Source organism: Brachyhypopomus gauderio, unplaced genomic scaffold, assembly GCF_052324685.1.
Source record: "Brachyhypopomus gauderio isolate BG-103 unplaced genomic scaffold, BGAUD_0.2 sc100, whole genome shotgun sequence".
Classification (NCBI taxonomy): Eukaryota; Metazoa; Chordata; class Actinopteri; order Gymnotiformes; family Hypopomidae; genus Brachyhypopomus; species Brachyhypopomus gauderio.
Genome location: NW_027506921.1, coordinates 567,481 through 587,114, shown reverse-complemented (window position 1 = coordinate 587,114; position 19,634 = coordinate 567,481). Strand labels below are relative to the sequence as shown.

Below are 19,634 nucleotides of genomic sequence, written 5' to 3'. Positions count from 1 at the left end.
GGCACCCAGTTATTCTACCGTAGTTGGAAAGAGAGGAGCGCTTTCAAAATGCATTCAACACGGCAGCCACCTTGTCAGGATGGGCAATTAAGAAAAGCAAACGTGCAAAAGGAAAGCAGTCCAACCACCTCTGCATGACTAGCAATGAAACCTCCACACTCAAATACTGAAGCTGGTCAACGGCTGTTCTATAAACTATACTTGTACAGTAAGCATTCGAGTATAAATTAATGAAAGCAAGGAAACATTTGTAGAGACACTGAAGAAGTCCAACGGATGGGTGTTTAACACTTACCTGTCTGAGGTCCAGGACATCTTGCAGTTTGCAGCGGATCCTCAATGAGGTCTTCCTCGCGTTTATTATTTTGCTTATGTAGCTGCAATAGTGGTCCATTTTGGGCTGATTAGTCAAAAACAAGACTCTCGTTAGCATGCTTGTGGCTACCGCCTGGTAAAAACTACCGCCAAGAGTTAACAGCCAGGTAGGAGGAACATAAGCGCATGATACCTTGGCCTTCTCGATGTCCTTGCCAATGGTGGAGAGTAGGATGCAGAGACACTAGTCTTTCCTCGCTGTGGCTCTTCTGGAGCAGCTTGACTATACAGTCATGCAATATAAGCTCCGACAGCATCTCTACCTTAAACAGCTCCCCGATAAACTTGATGTTACCGAGGGAACGGTGGCGGGCCTCGTCCTTCATGGCGTCCAGCTCCTCGATCAGGCGCTGACGCTCCTCATCCTGGCGGGAAATATCGGGGGTTGGCGTTAACACGAGACGAGGCCCGGATATACGGCACATTTAACACAACTAAAACGACTGGACTTCACTCTAACAATACACATCCAATGATGTGCACTTGGAGGGAAGGTGCACTATCAAGATGGTGAGACTGTCGCACCTCTGATGCAGCTTCCAGCTCCTTCTGCTTGCGCTCGTTGCTGTCCTTGTCCTTCGCAAACTCCTTCTGGCAGCAATTGAGCAGCAGCCTTCCAAAATTCACTGTGCCTCCTGACTTATCAGAGGTGGGCACTTTCAGCTGGGTACCATGAAGAGCAAGCAACAAGCACAAGTGAATAAGAGGTTTTTTCATGACTAGCAACATTAACACAGATGAATGTAGCCAGGGTGCAAATTTTGATTTCTGACGTGTGCAAATTTATGGAACTGCAAATGCAAATGGAACTGGCCATTCACGCATGGGCATGTGCACACTCACCATAATCAGGCAGCGATACAATTTAGCATAAGTCATGGAGAACTTGGGCTCAGAGATGGCCTTCTCGTATATCTCGTATACAACTCCCTTCAGCCGCTCCTCCGTGTCCATGCTCAGCTCCGTCAGCTGCTTCATCAGTGGCTGGAACATCTGTGGCGTGAGCTTATTCAGGATGCTGCGCACACGTCAAGGTTATAATCGTTAACGAAAACGAACGAAAAAACGAAAACTAATATTGAAAAAACTGTTTCGTTAACTGAAATAAATAATAACGGTAATAAAAAAAAGAACCATAACTAACTATAACTATATTACATGTTTAGAAAACTAACTAAAACGTACTGAAATTATAGATAGGATACCCTTCGTTTTCGTGTTTGTCAGTTTATTTATAAGTCTTGTGGACTGATATGATATCGTTGGTCCGTCACGTCTCTTGTTTAGAGCTCCTGCTCGCCATGCTAGCTGCAAAATTACGACAACAAAAGTTGGGAGAAAACGGCGAGTCCTATGTGGGATTTTTTAAATATGACTACGAGAAAGACTACATGTCTTGTAGTGGAAACAGGTGATAAAATATATGGAGTAGTTCTCAAGAGAAAAAAATCTCAAAGTTCACACAAGAGGGCAAACTGCTAGTACCTTGACAAGCTAGCCTCCGAGTAGCTCTGCCGAAAAAGAAGCACCATCCCGGCTAGGTAGCACCGGGAAGGAGAACCATAATGGACCGTTTTCATCATTGATCAAATAGCTGCTGGTTAGTTAATATGCAGAAAAACCGCAAGCGGGCGGATGCACTAGTTAATGTGTTGAGACTGGACGTCAACACGACTGTGTGACTCGATTGCCTTCAAAAAGTTTGGCTTTTCACACGAAACAAAATAGGGTTACGCTCCTATGTTCCTGTCTGTCTTAGTCTGGCAATTTTCAGCAGCAATATTACACATTTTGCACTTAAGGCTTCTATTTTGTGGACTGTTGGTTGTTCAACAGTAATTGAATGCATTTTTTAAAATGGTATCTTTTGATGAGTTTTTATTACACAATATTTACTTTGGACTTTTTGAATCCTGCACCTGACAAATAACCCAAAGTATAAAAAAACTAAAACTAATACTAGAACTAATGAAAACTAAACTAAAACTAAGCTTTAAAAAATTATTAAAACTAATAAAAACTAGCAAACATGCTCTAAAAACTAATTAAAACTAACTGAATTAGTAGAAAAAAAGTCACAATGAAATAAAAACTAAACTATAATGAAAAATCCAAAACTATTATAACCTTGGCACATGTCACAGCAGGTCCAGGGTCTTGGCCACCTCGAGGTTCTCCTCGTCAGCTTCAGCCATGTGGGCGCGCACCTTCTTCATTGAGGGCCTCCACGCCTTCTCGGCCTTGTTCAGCTGGATGTCGTCGCTGAACGAGACACTGGTGATGTGATTAAGGGGGGGGCAATCTTAATTAAGACAATCAGCTCAACTAAGTCCCCTATAATTCAAACTAAGGGTGTAACCAACAGCTCCAAGTGAAACTAGCATAAACCAACAACACCAGCATGGCTAGTAAACAATCTAGACTCTAGAGCAAATCCAATGATGCTCTACAATGTAGAATGTCCATTTCCATGTGCCTTTAAAGCAGGAGTGTCCAAAGTGTGGCACTCATCTCAAAAGACGAGACACGATATTGGGTTCACGATAACGAGACGAGACTTTTTTAGAAATATATTTTTTTAAAACTTCAAAGATGACAAATATATCTGGAAAAATAGTTTTGGCAAAGTCAAGTTTCTCTCCTGTATGACAGAGTCTCTTAAGACTCATTAATGCAAACAGAGACTGTCCCAAAAACAATTTCTTCAAAAACAATACAGAGTTGTATACATCCCCACTATATCTGCCTTAAATATTAGTGAGGATTGCACTCTTTGCGTCTTTGTGTTTGCTTTGCCATCATTTGGTGTCATGCTCTGTTCCATCATGTTCGACAGTGGATCAATGACAGACACTGTCGGGTTCTTCTCCTCACATAAGACAGTGGTGGCCATCTTCAAAGTTTCACGAGGTCTTCAGCATCTCTAAAATCAGAGCTACCCAGTGTTTAAATGGTTCAGGCATTTTTGTTTTTATCTCTGGGCTGGTAAGAGCTGCTGCGATTATGGCTTGCTGCTCCAGGTAATGATGTCTGTCACTGCTCTACCGTTTATTGTTTCAATTCAGAACCCAAAATGCAGCCAGACATACGACTTAAAAGTAGCGGGAGCATCTTCTATCTGAATTTCCTCCAACTCCGACATGACATTACACTGGCTGCTACTATCCTCTTTAACTCGTAAGATGCATTACAAGCTATAAACGACCTCTTCAGCTGAGAGCTGTCGCACTCACCGTCATTGCTGCTATGTTGCCAGATCCCTCGTAAAAGTTCATACTACTCAACAGAATCAAGCTCAACGAGAAATATCGCTACATTGTAATCTCGTGAGATCTTGTGTCACGAGATCTCGTCAAACCCCTTGTACATGTTCAACTATGGAAACTGGTCGAATAGCAATGGCAGCGACTGCAGTTTTGGCTTTTGATAGACATTTGCCAAATGTAGATGTTTTCAGCTTTCGGCCCATCAGCAGAAGTAGCACATACCTCTGGCTCCAAAGGGGCCTCAACAGGCTCCTTCTCTGCTTGGGGCACTGCTTCAGGTAGCAATGGCACATCCATACTCTCACCCATCTTGGGCTCAAGAGCAGGGATGTCTGCTGGAGGAAGGTCCGTCAGAGGAGGTGGCGGGGAGGCAGACACTCCGAAATCGGAGTCTTGTCCAACAGGCACTGTGCTCAGTGGTGAGGCCAGTTGGAGACCCTGGGACAGGTTAGGCTCCGTTGTCAGTTTTGAAGGAACCACCAGCTCGGGCACCTTAGATGGAGGCGGGGGGGTTGAGGCAGCTGCTGGCATAGACACAGGTTTCCCATGGTCATCTGAACAAGGTGCAATTTCAATTCGGTTTCCAAGTTAATAAAATACAACAACATGATACAATAACATTAAGAAAACACACTTACCGGGTGGAATCACTACAGTAGCTGTAGGTGGCGTGCTTTCATCATCGGTCTGGACTGCGACCACAGTCTGAGGAAAAGAGTGGGGAACGTTGTCAAATTTGGAGCAATTACAAACATTTTAACGTAATGTAAGCATATACATAGGCCTTTCGTATTGAGCTCAGCTGAATGGGTGTGGGCGTAGATGCGTTTCTTGCCCCGGACATAATCTCTTCCGTGACATCACATCCACCCTGTTTGGGGTCTGGTATTCTAATCTGTGGGACATGGTTTTTGGGAGTGAGACCAAGTTCAAGCAGGCAACCTTTCCAGCTCCTCACCTGCTGGCACTCTCTCCTGCGCTGTTGGGGCAGGGCATACTGAGGGGGTGGGGCCTGCTGCTGCAGGGCAGGGCTCAATATGATGGGTGTAGTTGGCCCTGAAGACTGGTACTGGGCCTGCGTAGGGTAATACGGCACACCTGGAGGAAACAAGGCACAATCAGATAACACCTTAGGCTCCACCCCAATGTGGAGAGGGAAAAGAAGTCTTTTTTTCTCCTTCATTTACACTGGCCATTTAACATTTAACAAAATCTATGTTGAGTTAAGAGCCTCTCCTCACCGTATGCAGAGCTCCAGTCAGGATAGACCACAGGGAACTGCTGGGCCAAGGACACATACTGAGGGTAGTACTACGACACACACACACTAATCATTTCAGCTTGGAAAGGTAACAAGGTGTTTTTAAATTCACGTTGAACACTATCATTAGCATTACCTGTCCAGCTGGAAGGAAGTAGGCAGCGTCCTCGGAGATGGGGAACTGCAGCTGCTGTTGAGAGTTCATCATCTGCGAGTTCTGGTTTATAAGAGGTTTTGCACTTAAATCAATTAACAGTGACCACGCTAAAATATGAATGACAGCACATTAATATGAACATATGGCACTAAACCACAAAATTGAAGAAATATACTCTCCACGTTACACTACAGAGAATTTGTTGAGTTAAAATAATGAGCCGTCTTTTGTGCCCGAGCAGTCTCAAAACCCTGGACTGCTATAGGCCTATTGCTAGGATACCGGGAGCCGTGCGTTCAATTAAAAAAAGGAAGGGTGGGAATTTTTAAAACTCTCACAACAAATATGATTTAAATGCGTTTTTACGGCTTAGGCTGGGTCAGTCGTGGGGTGGGCCAGTCAAAGGGGGTAATTGAATAGCCCTGGTCTATAGTAAACAAATGGGAGTTTGTTTTACAGTTTGAGTTATGGTCATCAACCTCTATATGCTCAAAAGCAGAATATAGTTCACCTCAGCTATTCTTCAAATTGCATGTTCTAACTCAAATTATTCATTTCAAATCATTCAAATCAAGTCATTTCATCTTAACTTCTTTATTAATAGGCCTAACCTTTCATCTGTTAACCTTTATCCTAAGAGCCGCATGAAACCAAGCAAAGAGTCGCGGGTTGGCCACTCCTGACCTAAACATTTGCTACCATTGCCTCAATGTGTATTAATGGACATTTAGCTAGTAAATGGAATTTTTGATTTAATCCACAGTGACGTCTCGTGGGGATTTATAAGCCGCGCGCAGCTTCAACTTGGTGTTTGCGCCACGTACCACCCCCCCAGAGATCCTGCTGGGGGGTCGTCGAACGAAAGTTGTTACGAGGGGGGGTAGGACGACACGAATTAAGTATTATATCGTGTATCGCGATCGATCGATCGCCGGTGGTTGGCGCCAGAGCGAACTAGTAACTCATTGAATCATATATGTGGATTAGAGGTAAATAAACTAGATTTTTTTTCAGCGTGAGAAATCGGATGTGTGGCGTGAGAGCGTGTGAAGACGGTCAAATGTGTGTGTCTCACGCTCAATGCGTGAGAGTAGGCAACCCTGCTCATTACACACGTTATAATGTAGTTCTACTGTAGTTCGTGTTGGTAGTGGTTTACAGAACAAAAAGTCTTCGCGCGACATGCCCTCATATCGCACGTAAACGAGCCAAATGTTGACGACCCCTCCTTTTTTCACAATATTTTCACTGCAGCAGTACAGCTCAGTACAGCAGTGAGTCAAAGGAACTGGCAGGCTATAGACACCCTAAAACAATATATGAACGATTTTGGGTTCTCTGATGCGTGGCGTTCACATCACCCCACTCTCTGTGATTACACCTTCTTTTCGGCAGTACACCACTCACATTCTCGTTTAGACAACTTCTTAGTTAGCAATTCCATTATGACAGATGTCACAGACACCCATATTTATCCTATCACTATCAGTGATCATGCACCAGTCTCTCTCTCTTTGACACAGAAAAGAACCACACCAGCAACGAGGAACTGGAGATTAAATACATCATTACTTAAAGAACAAGATTTCATTAATTATTTCAAAAAAGAATGGGCAACATATTTAGAATATAACGATCTACCAGGAACCTCACCGTGTGTTCTTTGGGAAGCAGGGAAGGCAGTAATGCGGGGGAAAATAATATCCTACTTCACACATAAGAAAAATAAAGAAAAAACAAAGGTATTAGAACTGGAAGAAAAAATATAAATGTTTAGAAGTTGCCCATGCTGCCTCACCACAAGAACACACACTGGACAAGCTGAGGTAACTCAAACTGGAATTAAATGAAATAACAGATAAAAAGACACAATTTTTACTGCAAAGACTGCGTTGGCAGAATTTTGAACATGGCAATAAATCCGGAAAATTCCTTGCTAATCCGTTAAAACTTAATAAGGAAAAAACAACTATCTCTTCTATTAAGAACTCAACAGGTAACATTATTCACGACCCACAACAAATAAATAAAGCTTTTAAAGAGTTTTATAAAGCTTTATATGCATCACAGATTAGTCCATCTGATTCAGCTATTGAAGAATTTATTAATAATATAAATCTCCCAAAGCTGGAAAACGAACAAGTTGATGCACTGGATTCACCACTTGCTCTACCTGAATTACATGAAGCCCTACAGCAGCTACCAAATAACAAAGCTCCAGGACCAGATGGATTTCCGGTAGAATTCTACAAAGAATTATGGTCGGTGCTAGAACCAACCTTTTTTAGAATGGTAACTCAAATTCAAAATGATCACGTACTGTCCCCAGACATGAATTCTGCTAACATCAGTGTACTTCTAAAGCCAGGCAAAGACCCTACACTTCCTTCCAGCTATCGCCCCATCTCACTCATAAATGTAGATCTTAAAATGATTTGCAAAACACTTGCCAGAAGATTAGAGAAAATCACCCCACTTATAATACATCCACACCAAACAGGTTTTATCAAGGGTAGACAATCGGCCAACAATACACGCAGACTAATAAACATAATAGAGTACCTCACAGTTAACAAATTAGAGTCTACCATTGTATCTTTAGATGCAGAAAAAGCATTTGACCGGGTAAACTGGAAATATTTATTAGCAGTTCTACACAAATTTGGATTTGGCTCATCCTTCATAAACTGGATCAAAACCCTACATAGCTCTCCTAATGCACAGGTTAGGACAAACAATATCACCTCACAAAGCTTCACTCTGCAGAGGGGCACCAGGCAGGGCTGCCCACTATCACCCTCACTTTTCATTCTCTTCATTGAGCCATTAGCAGCAGCAATTCGTCAAAATGCAAGTATTACAGGAATTAATACAGGAACCACAAACCATAAGATAAGTCTCTATGCAGATGATGTATTACTTTTCCTACAGAACACACAAGCTTCTCTTACGAATACAATCAAACTTATAGACAGCTTCTCTTCTATATCAGAATATTCCATCAACTGGGGTAAATCAACAGTTTTGCCTATAAATTGTAGTTTTCAGAATACGACCACCACTCCACTACAATCAGGTAATATTAGATACTTAGGCATACATGTCTCCGCTAAACTTTCAGACTTAGTGCAGTTAAATCATATACCTCTAGTAAAAACAATAGAAGATAATCTCACACGTTGGAACGCTTTACCTATATCACTCATGGGGAAAATCGCTACCATTAAAATGATGATTCTACCAAGAGTCAACTATTTATTCTCACTAATCCCAAATAAATATAATCCCAAGTCCTTAGACTCAAACATCTCAAAATTCTTATGGAAAAACAAGCCACCAAGAATAAGTCTGAAAACCTTGCAAAAGCCAAAACTCAATGGTGGCTTAGAACTATCAAATATTTATAATTATTAGCCAACAGATTACAGTACATTTTAAAATGGATCAAATATGACTTAATAGACAGCCCATGGTCGGACCTAGAACCAGCATTCTGTGAGAAAATAAAACTCTCAGACCTACCTTACATTAGCTCTAATATTAAGCGTCAAGACTGTTTTAAAAGCCTTAATATAAATACCTCACTGACAGCCTGGTGGGAATTTCTAAAGTTAACTCAGTCTCCACTCATCCCATGCAAACTAACACCCATTTGGAACAATCCAGACATCTGTCAGAATACGAAAGTACTAAATTTCACATCATAGCATGATAAGGGAATAAAAAATTTAGAACATGTCATTAAAGATGGGAACTTTGTCACATTTCAGGAACTTATATCAGAATATGGAATAAACAACAGTAGATTTCTTGAATATCAACGGAATCTAGAAATATCAGTATGGGTAACTGAATTTTTAAATCTATATACAGTGGTACCTCGAGATACGAGTTTAATCCGTTCCAGACCCGTGCTCATATCTCGAACTGCTCGGTTCTGGAAGCAATTTAACAATGTAAAGTATTGTAATTGGTTCCGGTCCTTAAAAAAGTCACAAAACTAGCGTAAATGTGGAAAAAAAGACATGTTCTTTATTAATAAAGGCATGAACCGGTGTCCGAAGTTGGGACAATATCGTCAAGCCTTTCGCCGTGTTTGCACTTTTAAAGTTGTCCTTCTGCTTCAGGATAGTGCTAATGGTGGATGTACTCCGGCCGAACAGACGAGCGAGTTCGGCTACACGAGTGCCTTTCTCATGCAGGTGAATAATCTCCTGCTTAGTTTCTATAGTTATCATTCTCTTCTCACTGGACTTTTCCATTTTTCTGAATTTGCTGCAACTACACTGCCATGTTCATTTTTAAGAATATTAACATCGCCACACTGCTCCCGATATCCTGCTGTCTCAACTTGCCAAAGCGCCGTTCTGTCCCTGCTACCAAGTGAGATATGTTGATCTGAGTACTGAGCTGTGGTGGTGCTGTAAATATCTCTGTATCGTGCTCGTATTGGCCGCGGTGTGCGGCATTATTTTCATACAATGTTTGTATATGGTCAGTGTCTTATCAGTCACTCTCTTGCCATTTATCATTTCTGCCGGGTACCCAAAATGCTGCCAAACAAACGAGCCTGCCACCATACCTGGTAACACAAACTGAAAGCATAAAATGGCGCAAGTGACGTCAGGTTTCATTCCATATATTCAGACTTTTGTTCCATATATTCAGACTTTTGTTCCATATATTCAGACTTTCGTTCCATATTCTCAGGTTTCATTCCATATATTCAGACTTTCATTCCATATATTCAGACTTTCATTCCATATATTCAGACTTCATTCCATATATTCAGACTTAGCAGTCATTCTATATATATAGTTTTTTCCTGAACGGCTTGCCATATATATATATATATATATATATATATATATATATATATATATATATATATATATATATATATATATACAGTTGTGATCAAATTTATTCAACCCCCAATGCTGCGAAGGGTTTTATGGAATTCAGTGCACATTTGTAATTGTGTTCATAATGAAATCTTACAAGGACTTGTTAAAGAACTAAATGCAACTAAGATAGCATCAATTTTTTTTGTCATAAAGTATTAAATGGCCTTTTTGTGATTTCTTCATTGACACAATTATTCAACCCCTTTACGACTACCACTCCTAAGAACAGAGGTTCATTCCAGTGTTTTCCATCAGGTATTGAAAACATCTGTGGATGTCAACGAGCAGCAATCAAGCATGATAAGCACCAATTAGGCAGATTTAAAAGGACTGTGATACTCAGCTCCTTCTAGACATCTACTGGTGTGTTTCCAAGTATGGTGAAGGCAAGAGAATGGTCCCAGAAGACAAGAGAAGAGGTTATTGCTCTTCACAAGAATGGCAATGGATATAAAAAGATTGCGAAGTTGTTAAATATTCCAAGAGACACTATCGGAAGTATCATTCGCAAGTTCAAGTTAAAGGGCACAGTGGAAACGTTACCTGGTCGTGGCAGAAAGAAGATCCTGACCACGACTGCTGTGCGCTACCTGAAGCGTAATGTGGAGAAAAATCCCCGCGTGACTGCTAAGGAACTGAAAAAAGACCTGTCAGATGTGGGCACTGAAGTTTCAGCTCAGACAATAAGGCGCGCACTGCATAACGAAGACCTCCATGCCAGAACGCCCAGACGCACCCCCTTGCTGACTCCAAAGAACAAGAAAAGTCGACTGCAGTATGCCAAAAGTCATGTGGACAAGCCACAAAGGTTTTGGAACAGTGTACTGTGGTCAGATGAAACTAAATTAGAACTGTTTGGGCCAATGGACCAGTGCTATGTTTGGAGGAGGAAGAACCAGGCTTATGAACAAAAGAACACCTTGTCTACTGTGAAGCACGGCAGGGGGTCAATTATGCTTTGGGGCTGTTTTGCTTCTAATGTTACAGGAAAGCTTCAACGTGTGCAGGGTACCATGAATTCCCTTCAGTACCAGGAGATCTTGGAGGAAAATGTGATGGAGTCAGTCACAAACCTGCGGCTTGGGAGACGTTGGACCTTCCAACAGGACAATGATCCGAAGCACACATCCAAGTCCACTAGAGCATGGTTGAACATGAAAGGCTGGAACATTCTAGAGTGGCCATCGCAATCACCAGACTTAAATCCAATTGAGAACCTCTGGTGGGACCTAAAGAAGGCAGTTGCAGTGCGCAAGCCTAAGAATGTGACTGAACTGGAGGCTTTTGCCCATGAAGAATGGGCTAAGATACCCATAGGTCGCTGCAAGACACTTGTGTCAAGCTATGCTTCACGCTTGAAAGCTGTCATAACTGGAAAAGGATGTTGTACTAAGTACTAAAAAATAATGTCACTAGGGGGTTGAATAAAACTGATAATGATGTGAGCACAGTAAAGACATTTGTGGTTATTCCATCATAAATATTATGTTATGTTTGTCTAATTTATAAGTGCCTCTTTGATATAATTGTAAATAAGATGACTGAAATGATCAAAATCAATGTCAAACTGGCCAAAACACTTTATTTCAGTGGGGGTTGAATAAATTTGATCACAACTGTATAAGCAGCTCCAGCTACACATGAGCAGTTCCAACTATAAGAAGCAGTTCCACCTACACATGAGCAGTTCCACCTACACATGAGCAGCTCCAGCTATAAGAAGCAGTTCCACCTACACATGAGCAGTTCCACCTACACATGAGCAGCTCCAGCTACACATGAGCAGCTACAACTATAAGAAGCAGCTACAACTATAAGAAGCAGCTTCAGCTACACATGAGCAGCTCCAGCTACACATGTGCAGCTCCAACTATAAGAAGCAGCTCCAGCTACACATTAACAGTTCCAGCTACATGTGAGCAGCTCCAGCTACACATGAGCAGCTCAAAGTATACATGATTAGCTCCAGCTACACATGATTAGCTCCAGCTACACATGATTAGCTCCAGCTACACATTAGCAGCTCCAGATACACATTAGCAGCTCCAAATACACATTAGCAGCTCCAAATACACATGAGCCGCATGAACTATACATGAGCCACTCCAGCTACACATGAGCAGCTCCAGCTACACATGAGCAGCTCCAGCTACACATGAGCAGCTCCAGCTACACATGAGCAGCTCCAGCTACACATTAGCAGCTCCAGCTACACATTAGCAGCTCCAGCTACACATTAGCAGCTCCAGCTACACATTAGCAGCTCCAGCTACACATGAGCAGTTCCAGCTACACATGAGCAGCTCCAGCTACACATGAGCAGCTCCAGCTACACATGTGCAGCTCCAGCTACACATTAGCAGCTCCAAATACACATTAGCAGCTCCAAATACACATGAGCCGCATGAACTATACAGGAGCCACTCCAGCTACACATGAGCAGTTCCAGCTACACAGCTCCAGCTACACATGAGCAGCTCCAGCTACACATGAGCAGCTCCAGATACACATTAGCAGCTCCAAATACACATGAGCCGCATGAACTACACATGAGCAGCTCCAGCTACACATGAGCCACTCCAGCTACACATGAGCAGCTCCAGCTACACATGAGCAGCTCCAGCTACACATGAGCAGCTCCAGCTACACATGAGCAGCTCCAGCTACACATGAGCAGTTCCAGCTACACATGAGGAGTTCCAGCTACACATGAGGAGTTCCAGCTACACATGAGCAGCTCCAGCTACACATGAGCAGCTCCAGATACACATGAGCAGCTTGAACTATACATGAGCCACTCCAGCTACACATGAGCAGATCCAACTATAAGAAGCAGCTCCAGCTACACATTAGCAGCTCCAGCTACACATTAGCAGCTCCAGCTACACATTAGCAGCTCCAGCTACACATGAGCAGTTCCAGCTACACATTAGCAGCTCCAGCTACACATGAGCAGTTCCAGCTACACATGAGCAGCTCCAGCTACACATGAGCAGCTCCAGCTACACATGTGCAGCTCCAGCTACACATTAGCAGCTCCAAATACACATTAGCAGCTCCAAATACACATGAGCCGCATGAACTATACAGGAGCCACTCCAGCTACACATGAGCAGTTCCAGCTACACAGCTCCAGCTACACATGAGCAGCTCCAGATACACATTAGCAGCTCCAAATACACATGAGCCGCATGAACTACACATGAGCAGCTCCAGCTACACATGAGCAGCTCCAGCTACACATGAGCCACTCCAGCTACACATGAGCAGCTCCAGCTACACATGAGCAGCTCCAGCTACACATGAGCAGCTCCAGCTACACATGAGCAGCTCCAGCTACACATGAGCAGTTCCAGCTACACATGAGGAGTTCCAGCTACACATGAGGAGTTCCAGCTACACATGAGCAGCTCCAGCTACACATGAGCAGCTCCAGATACACATGAGCAGCTTGAACTATACATGAGCCACTCCAGCTACACATGAGCAGATCCAACTATAAGAAGCAGCTCCAGCTACACATTAGCAGCTCCAAATACACATTAGCAGCTCCAAATACACATGAGCCGCATGAACTATACATGAGCCACTCCAGCTACACATGAGCAGCTCCAGCTACACAGCTCCAGCTACACATGAGCAGCTCCAGCTACACAGCTCCAGCTACACATGAGCAGCTCCAGCTACACATGAGCAGCTCCAGCTACACATGAGCAGCTCCAGATACACATTAGCAGCTCCAGATACAAATTAGCAGCTCCAACTATACATGAGCCACTCCAGCTACACATGAGCAGCTCCAGCTACACATGAGCAGCTCCAGCTACACATGAGCAGCTCCAGCTACACATGAGCAGCTCCAGCTACACATGAGCAGCTCCAAATACACATTAGCAGCTCCAAATACACATTAGCAGCTCCAAATACACATGAGCCGCATGAACTATACATGAGCCACTCCAGCTACACATGAGGAGTTCCAGCTACACATGAGCAGCTCCAGCTAGGGCTGAACGATTAATTGCATTTGCGATAATTTCACGATTTTTAAAAACGCGATTGTCTAATCGCACAGGCTGCGATTTAAACTGGTCACGTGACTTGGGAGCGAGCCGAGCCGAGGACGAACGGAGCAAACCTGAGCAGGAGGCAGGGAGGTGGAGAAGTGAAGTTAACACAGCGCACTTTAACTTGTTGCACAATGGCTTCAGGCTCGACAGAAGCTGACACTACTGAAAGTCTAATACCAAAGAGGGGCAGCACATCAGTTGTGTGAAATTACTTTGGCTTTTAAAATATGCTGCTCATCGTCAGGTACTGTGTAAAACGTGCCTTGCTACTGTCGCTACGACGCGAGGAAACACTACAAACCTTCTTCAGCATAAAAAAAAACACCACAAAGCCTCATATTTGTAAGGCTAAAATGCCAACGACCAGTGCTGCATCTTCAAATACGCAAAAGTGTTTCTCTGCGCTTATACAGCTTTAGTATGCGGTGAGCAGCGAAATACCGTAAAATCACGCATATAGGCGTAACAAGATTTAAAGCGCGGATGAATCGCGAAAGCGCGGATAGCTTGACCGCGGTCCAGCAGACAGGGTTCACTGACCGAACCGTTTGAAAGTGTAACTCCTTATGGATATAATTGGAAGCGGCACGCTGAAATAACTCGGGCAGTAACGGAGTTCATAGTGAAAGACATGATTTCCGTTAATGTAGTGAACAATCCCGGCTTCATGGCTTTGTTAAACACACTGGATATGCGCTACCAAATGCCCTCACGCACATATTTTAGCCAAGTTGCTATACCTGCAGGGTTGCCAACTCTCACGCATTGAGCGTCTTAGACTAAAAAGTTAGTAGTTCGCTCTGGCGCTAACCACAGGCGATCGATCGATCACGATATAATAATAATACTTAAATTTAGTCCATTTTTTACACACCCCCCCCCCCCCCCCCCCCCCCGCGCCAACCCTGTATCTGAGCTGTATAAAAAATGCCGAAACAGAGTTTCCTGAAGTGGAACAATGGAAAAAAATCGCGAATTTAAATCGCAATCGCAATTTATAGATAAAAAATTGCAACTAGATTATTTTCCAAAATCGTTCAGCCCTAGCTCCAGCTACACATTAGCAGCTCCAGCTACACATTAGCAGCTCCAGCTACACATTAGCAGCTCCAGCTACACATTAGCAGCTCCAAATACACATTAGCAGCTCCAAATACACATGAGCCACTCCAGCTACACATGAGCAGTTCCAATTATACATGAGTAGCTCCAGCTACACATGAGCAGCTACAACTATACATGGGCAGTTCCAGCTACACATGGGCAGCTCCAAGAACACACGAGCAGCTCCAACTACACACGAGCAGCTCCAACGACACACGAGCAGCTCCAACGACACATGAGCAGCTCCAACGACACATGAGCAGCTCCAACGACACATGAGCAGCTCCAGCGACACATGAGCAGCTCCAACTATAAGCAGCTCCAGCTACACATGAGCAATTCCAGCTACACATGAGCAGTTCCAGCTACACATGAGCAGCTCCAACTATAAGAAGCAGCTCCACCTACACATGAGCAGTTCCACCTACACATGAGCAGCTCCAGCTACACATGAGCAGCTACAACTATAAGAAGCAGCTACAACTATAAGAAGCAGCTACAACTATAAGAAGCAGCTTCAGCTACACATGAGCAGCTCCAACTATAAGAAGCAGCTCCAACTACACATGAGCGGCTCCAACTATAAGAAGCAGCTCCAACTATAAGAAGCAGCTCCAACTATAAGAAGAAGCTCCAACTATAAGAAGCAGCTCCAACTATAAGAAGCAGCTCCAACTATAAGAAGCTTCAACTATAAGAAGCAGCTCCAACTATAAGAAGCAGTTCCAGCCACACATGAGCAGCTCAAAGTATACATGATTAGCTCCAGCTACACATGAGCAGCTCCAGCTACACATGAGCAGCTCCAGCTACACATGTGCAGCTCCAACTATAAGAAGCAGTTCCAGCCACACATGAGCAGCTCAAAGTATACATGATTAGCTCCAGCTACACATGAGCAGCTCCAGCTACACATGAGCAGCTCCAGCTACACATGAGCAGCTCCAACTATTAGAAGCAGCTCCAGCTACACATGAGCAGCTCCAACTATAAGAAGCAGCTCCAGCTACACATGAGCAGCTCCAACTATAAGAAGCAGCTCCAGCTACACATGAGCAGCTCCAACTATAAGAAGCAGCTCCAGCTACACATGAGCAGCTCCAACTATAAGAAGCAGCTGCAGTTACACACGAGCCGCTCCAGCTACACACGAGCCGCTCCAGCTACACACGAGCCGCTCCAGCTACACACGAGCCGCTCCAGCTACAGACGAGCAGCTCCAGCTACAGACGAGCAGCTCCAGCTACACATGAGCAGCTCCAACTATAAGAAGCAGCTCCAGCTACACATGAGCAGCTCCAACTATAAGAAGCAGTTCCAGCCACACATGAGCAGCTCCAGCTACACATGAGCAGCTCCAGCTACACATGAGCAGCTCCAGCTACACATGAGCAGCTCCAGCTACACATGAGCAGCTCCAACTATAAGAAGCAGCTCCAGCTACACATGAGCAGCTCCAACTATAAGAAGCAGCTCCAGCTACACATGAGCAGCTCCAACTATAAGAAGCAGCTCCAGCTACACATGAGCAGCTCCAACTATAAGAAGCAGCTGCAGTTACACATGAGCAGTTCCAGCTACACATGAGCAGCTCCAATTATACATGAGCAGCTCCAACTACACATGAGCAGCTCCAGATACACATTAGCAGCTCCAATTATACATGAGTAGCTCCAAATACACATGAGTAGATTCAGCTACACATGAGCAGTTCCAGGTACACATGAGCAGCTCCAACTATAAGACACAGCTCCAGCTACACATGAGCAGCTACAACTATAAGAAGCAGCTCCAAGTACACATGATCAGCTCCAGCTACACATGATCAGCTCCGGCTACACATGATCAGCTCCGGCTACACATGAGCCGCTCCGGCTACACATGAGCCGCTCGAACTACACGAGCCGCTCGAACTACACGAGCCGCTCGAACTACACGAGCCGCTCGAACTACACGAGCCGCTCGAACTACACACGAGCAGCTCCAGCTACACACGAGCAGCTCCAGCTACACACGAGCAGCTCCAACGACACATGAGCAGCTCCAGCGACACATTAGCAGTTCCAGCTACACATGAGCAGCTCCAACTATAAGCAGCTCCAGCTACACATGAGCAGCTCCAACTATAAGAAGCAGTTCCACCTACACATGAGCAGTTCCACCTACACATGAGCAGCTCCAACTATAAGAAGCAGTTCCACCTACACATGAGCAGCTCCAGCTACACATGAGCAGCTACAACTATAAGAAGCAGCTACAACTATAAGAAGCAGCTCCAACTACACATGGGCAGCTCCAACTACACATGGGCAGCTCCAACTACACATGGGCAGCTCCAACTACACATGGGCAGCTCGAACTATAAGATGCAGATCCAGATACACATTAGCAGCTCAAACTACACATGAGCAGCTCCAAGTACACATGAGCAGCTCCAAGTACACATGAGCAGCTACAACTATAAGAAGCAGTTCCAGCTACACATGAGCCGCTCCAGCTACACATGAGCCGCTCGAACTATACATGGGGAGTTCCAGCTACACATGAGCAGCTCCAGCTACACATGAGCAGCTCCAGCTACACATGAGCAGCTCCAACTACACATGAGCAGCTCCAGCTACACATGAGCAGCTCCAACTATAAGAAGCAGCTGCAGTTACACATGAGCAGTTCCAGCTACACATGAGCAGCTCCAATTATACATGAGCAGCTCCAACTACACATGAGCAGCTCCAGATACACATTAGCAGCTCCAGATACACATTAGCAGCTCCAATTATACATGAGTAGCTCCAAATACACATGAGTAGCTTCAGCTACACATGAGCAGTTCCAGGTACACATGAGCAGCTCCAACTATAAGACACAGCTCCAGCTACACATGAGCAGCTACAACTATAAGAAGCAGCTCCAAGTACACATGATCAGCTCCAGCTACACATGATCAGCTCCAACTACACATGAGCAGCTCCGGCTACACATGAGCCGCTCCGGCTACACACGAGCCGCTCCGGCTACACACGAGCCGCTCCGGCTACACACGAGCAGCTCCAGCTACACACGAGCAGCTCCAGCTACAGACGAGCAGCTCCAGCTACAGACGAGCAGCTCCAGCGACACATTAGCAGCTCCAGCTACACATGAGCAGCTCCAGCTACACATGAGCAGCTCCAGCTACACATGAGCAGCTCCAGCTACACATGAGCAGCTCCAGCTACACATGAGCAGCTCCAGCTACACATGTGCAGCTCCAACTATAAGAAGCAGTTCCAGCCACACATGAGCAGCTCCAGCTACACATGAGCAGCTCCAGCTACACATGAGCAGCTCCAACTATAAGAAGCAGCTCCAGCTACACATGAGCAGCTCCAACTATAAGAAGCAGCTCCAGCTACACATGAGCAGCTCCAACTATAAGAAGCAGCTCCAGCTACACATGAGCAGCTCCAACTATAAGAAGCAGCTGCAGTTACACATGAGCAGTTCCAGCTACACATGAGCAGCTCCAATTATACATGAGCAGCTCCAACTACACATGAGCAGCTCCAGATACACATTAGCAGCTCCAATTATACATGAGTAGCTCCAAATACACATGAGTAGATTCAGCTACACATGAGCAGTTCCAGGTACACATGAGCAGCTCCAACTATAAGACACAGCTCCAGCTACACATGAGCAGCTACAACTATAAGAAGCAGCTCCAAGTACACATGATCAGCTCCGGCTACACATGATCAGCTCCGGCTACACATGAGCCGCTCCGGCTACACATGAGCGAGCGGCTCACATGAGCCGCTCGAACTACACGAGCCGCTCGAACTACACGAGCCGCTCCAGCTACAGACGAGCAGCTCCAGCTACAGACGAGCAGCTCCAGCTACAGACGAGCAGCTCCAGCTACACACGAGCAGCTCCAGCTACACACGAGCAGCTCCAGCTACACATGAGCAGCTCCAACGACACATGAGCAGCTCCAACGACACATGAGCAGCTCCAACGACACATGAGCAGCTCCAGCGACACATTAGCAGTTCCAGCTACACATGAGCAGCTCCAACTATAAGCAGCTCCAGCTACACATGAGCAATTCCAGCTACACATGAGCAGTTCCAGCTACACATGAGCAGCTCCAACTATAAGAAGCAGTTCCACCTACACATGAGCAGTTCCACCTACACATGAGCAGCTCCAACTATAAGAAGCAGTTCCACCTACACATGAGCAGCTCCAGCTACACATGAGCAGCTCCAGCTACACATGAGCAGCTCCAGCTACACATGAGCAGCTCCAACTATAAAAAGCAGTTCCAGCCACACATGAGCAGCTCCAGCTACACATGAGCAGCTCCAGCTACACATGAGCAGCTCCAACTATAAGAAGCAGCTCCAGCTACACATGAGCAGCTCCAACTATAAGAAGCAGCTCCAGCTACACATGAGCAGCTCCAACTATAAGAAGCAGCTCCAGCTACACATGAGCAGCTCCAACTAT

General features: G+C 44.8%; 1 protein-coding gene across 4 annotated transcripts in view; it reads right to left on the bottom strand.

Annotated features, from left to right (window-relative positions):
* Window positions 1–1,260: 1,260 nt before the first annotated feature.
* Window positions 1,261–19,634, bottom strand: part of LOC143497137 (uncharacterized) — a 50,498-nt gene continuing 32,124 nt past the window's right edge. The window contains exons 2-8 of one of the 4 annotated variants that reach the window (XR_013125693.1): window positions 5,039–5,119; window positions 4,883–4,952; window positions 4,600–4,739; window positions 4,280–4,346; window positions 3,864–4,165; window positions 2,503–2,649; window positions 1,261–1,393 (exon numbers count right to left, since the gene is read on the bottom strand). Coding sequence is in view for 1 of the 4 variants with exons in the window: in XM_076992932.1 (XP_076849047.1) it covers window positions 2,563–2,649; window positions 3,864–4,165; window positions 4,280–4,346; window positions 4,600–4,739; window positions 4,883–4,952; window positions 5,039–5,119 (747 nt within the window). In the remaining 3 variants the exon portion in view is untranslated. Of the gene's footprint in view, window positions 1,394–1,652; window positions 2,650–3,863; window positions 4,166–4,279; window positions 4,347–4,599; window positions 4,740–4,882; window positions 4,953–5,038; window positions 5,120–19,634 lie in introns of those variants that run through there. The other 3 variants (XR_013125694.1, XR_013125695.1, XM_076992932.1) reach the window with 3 other exon arrangements.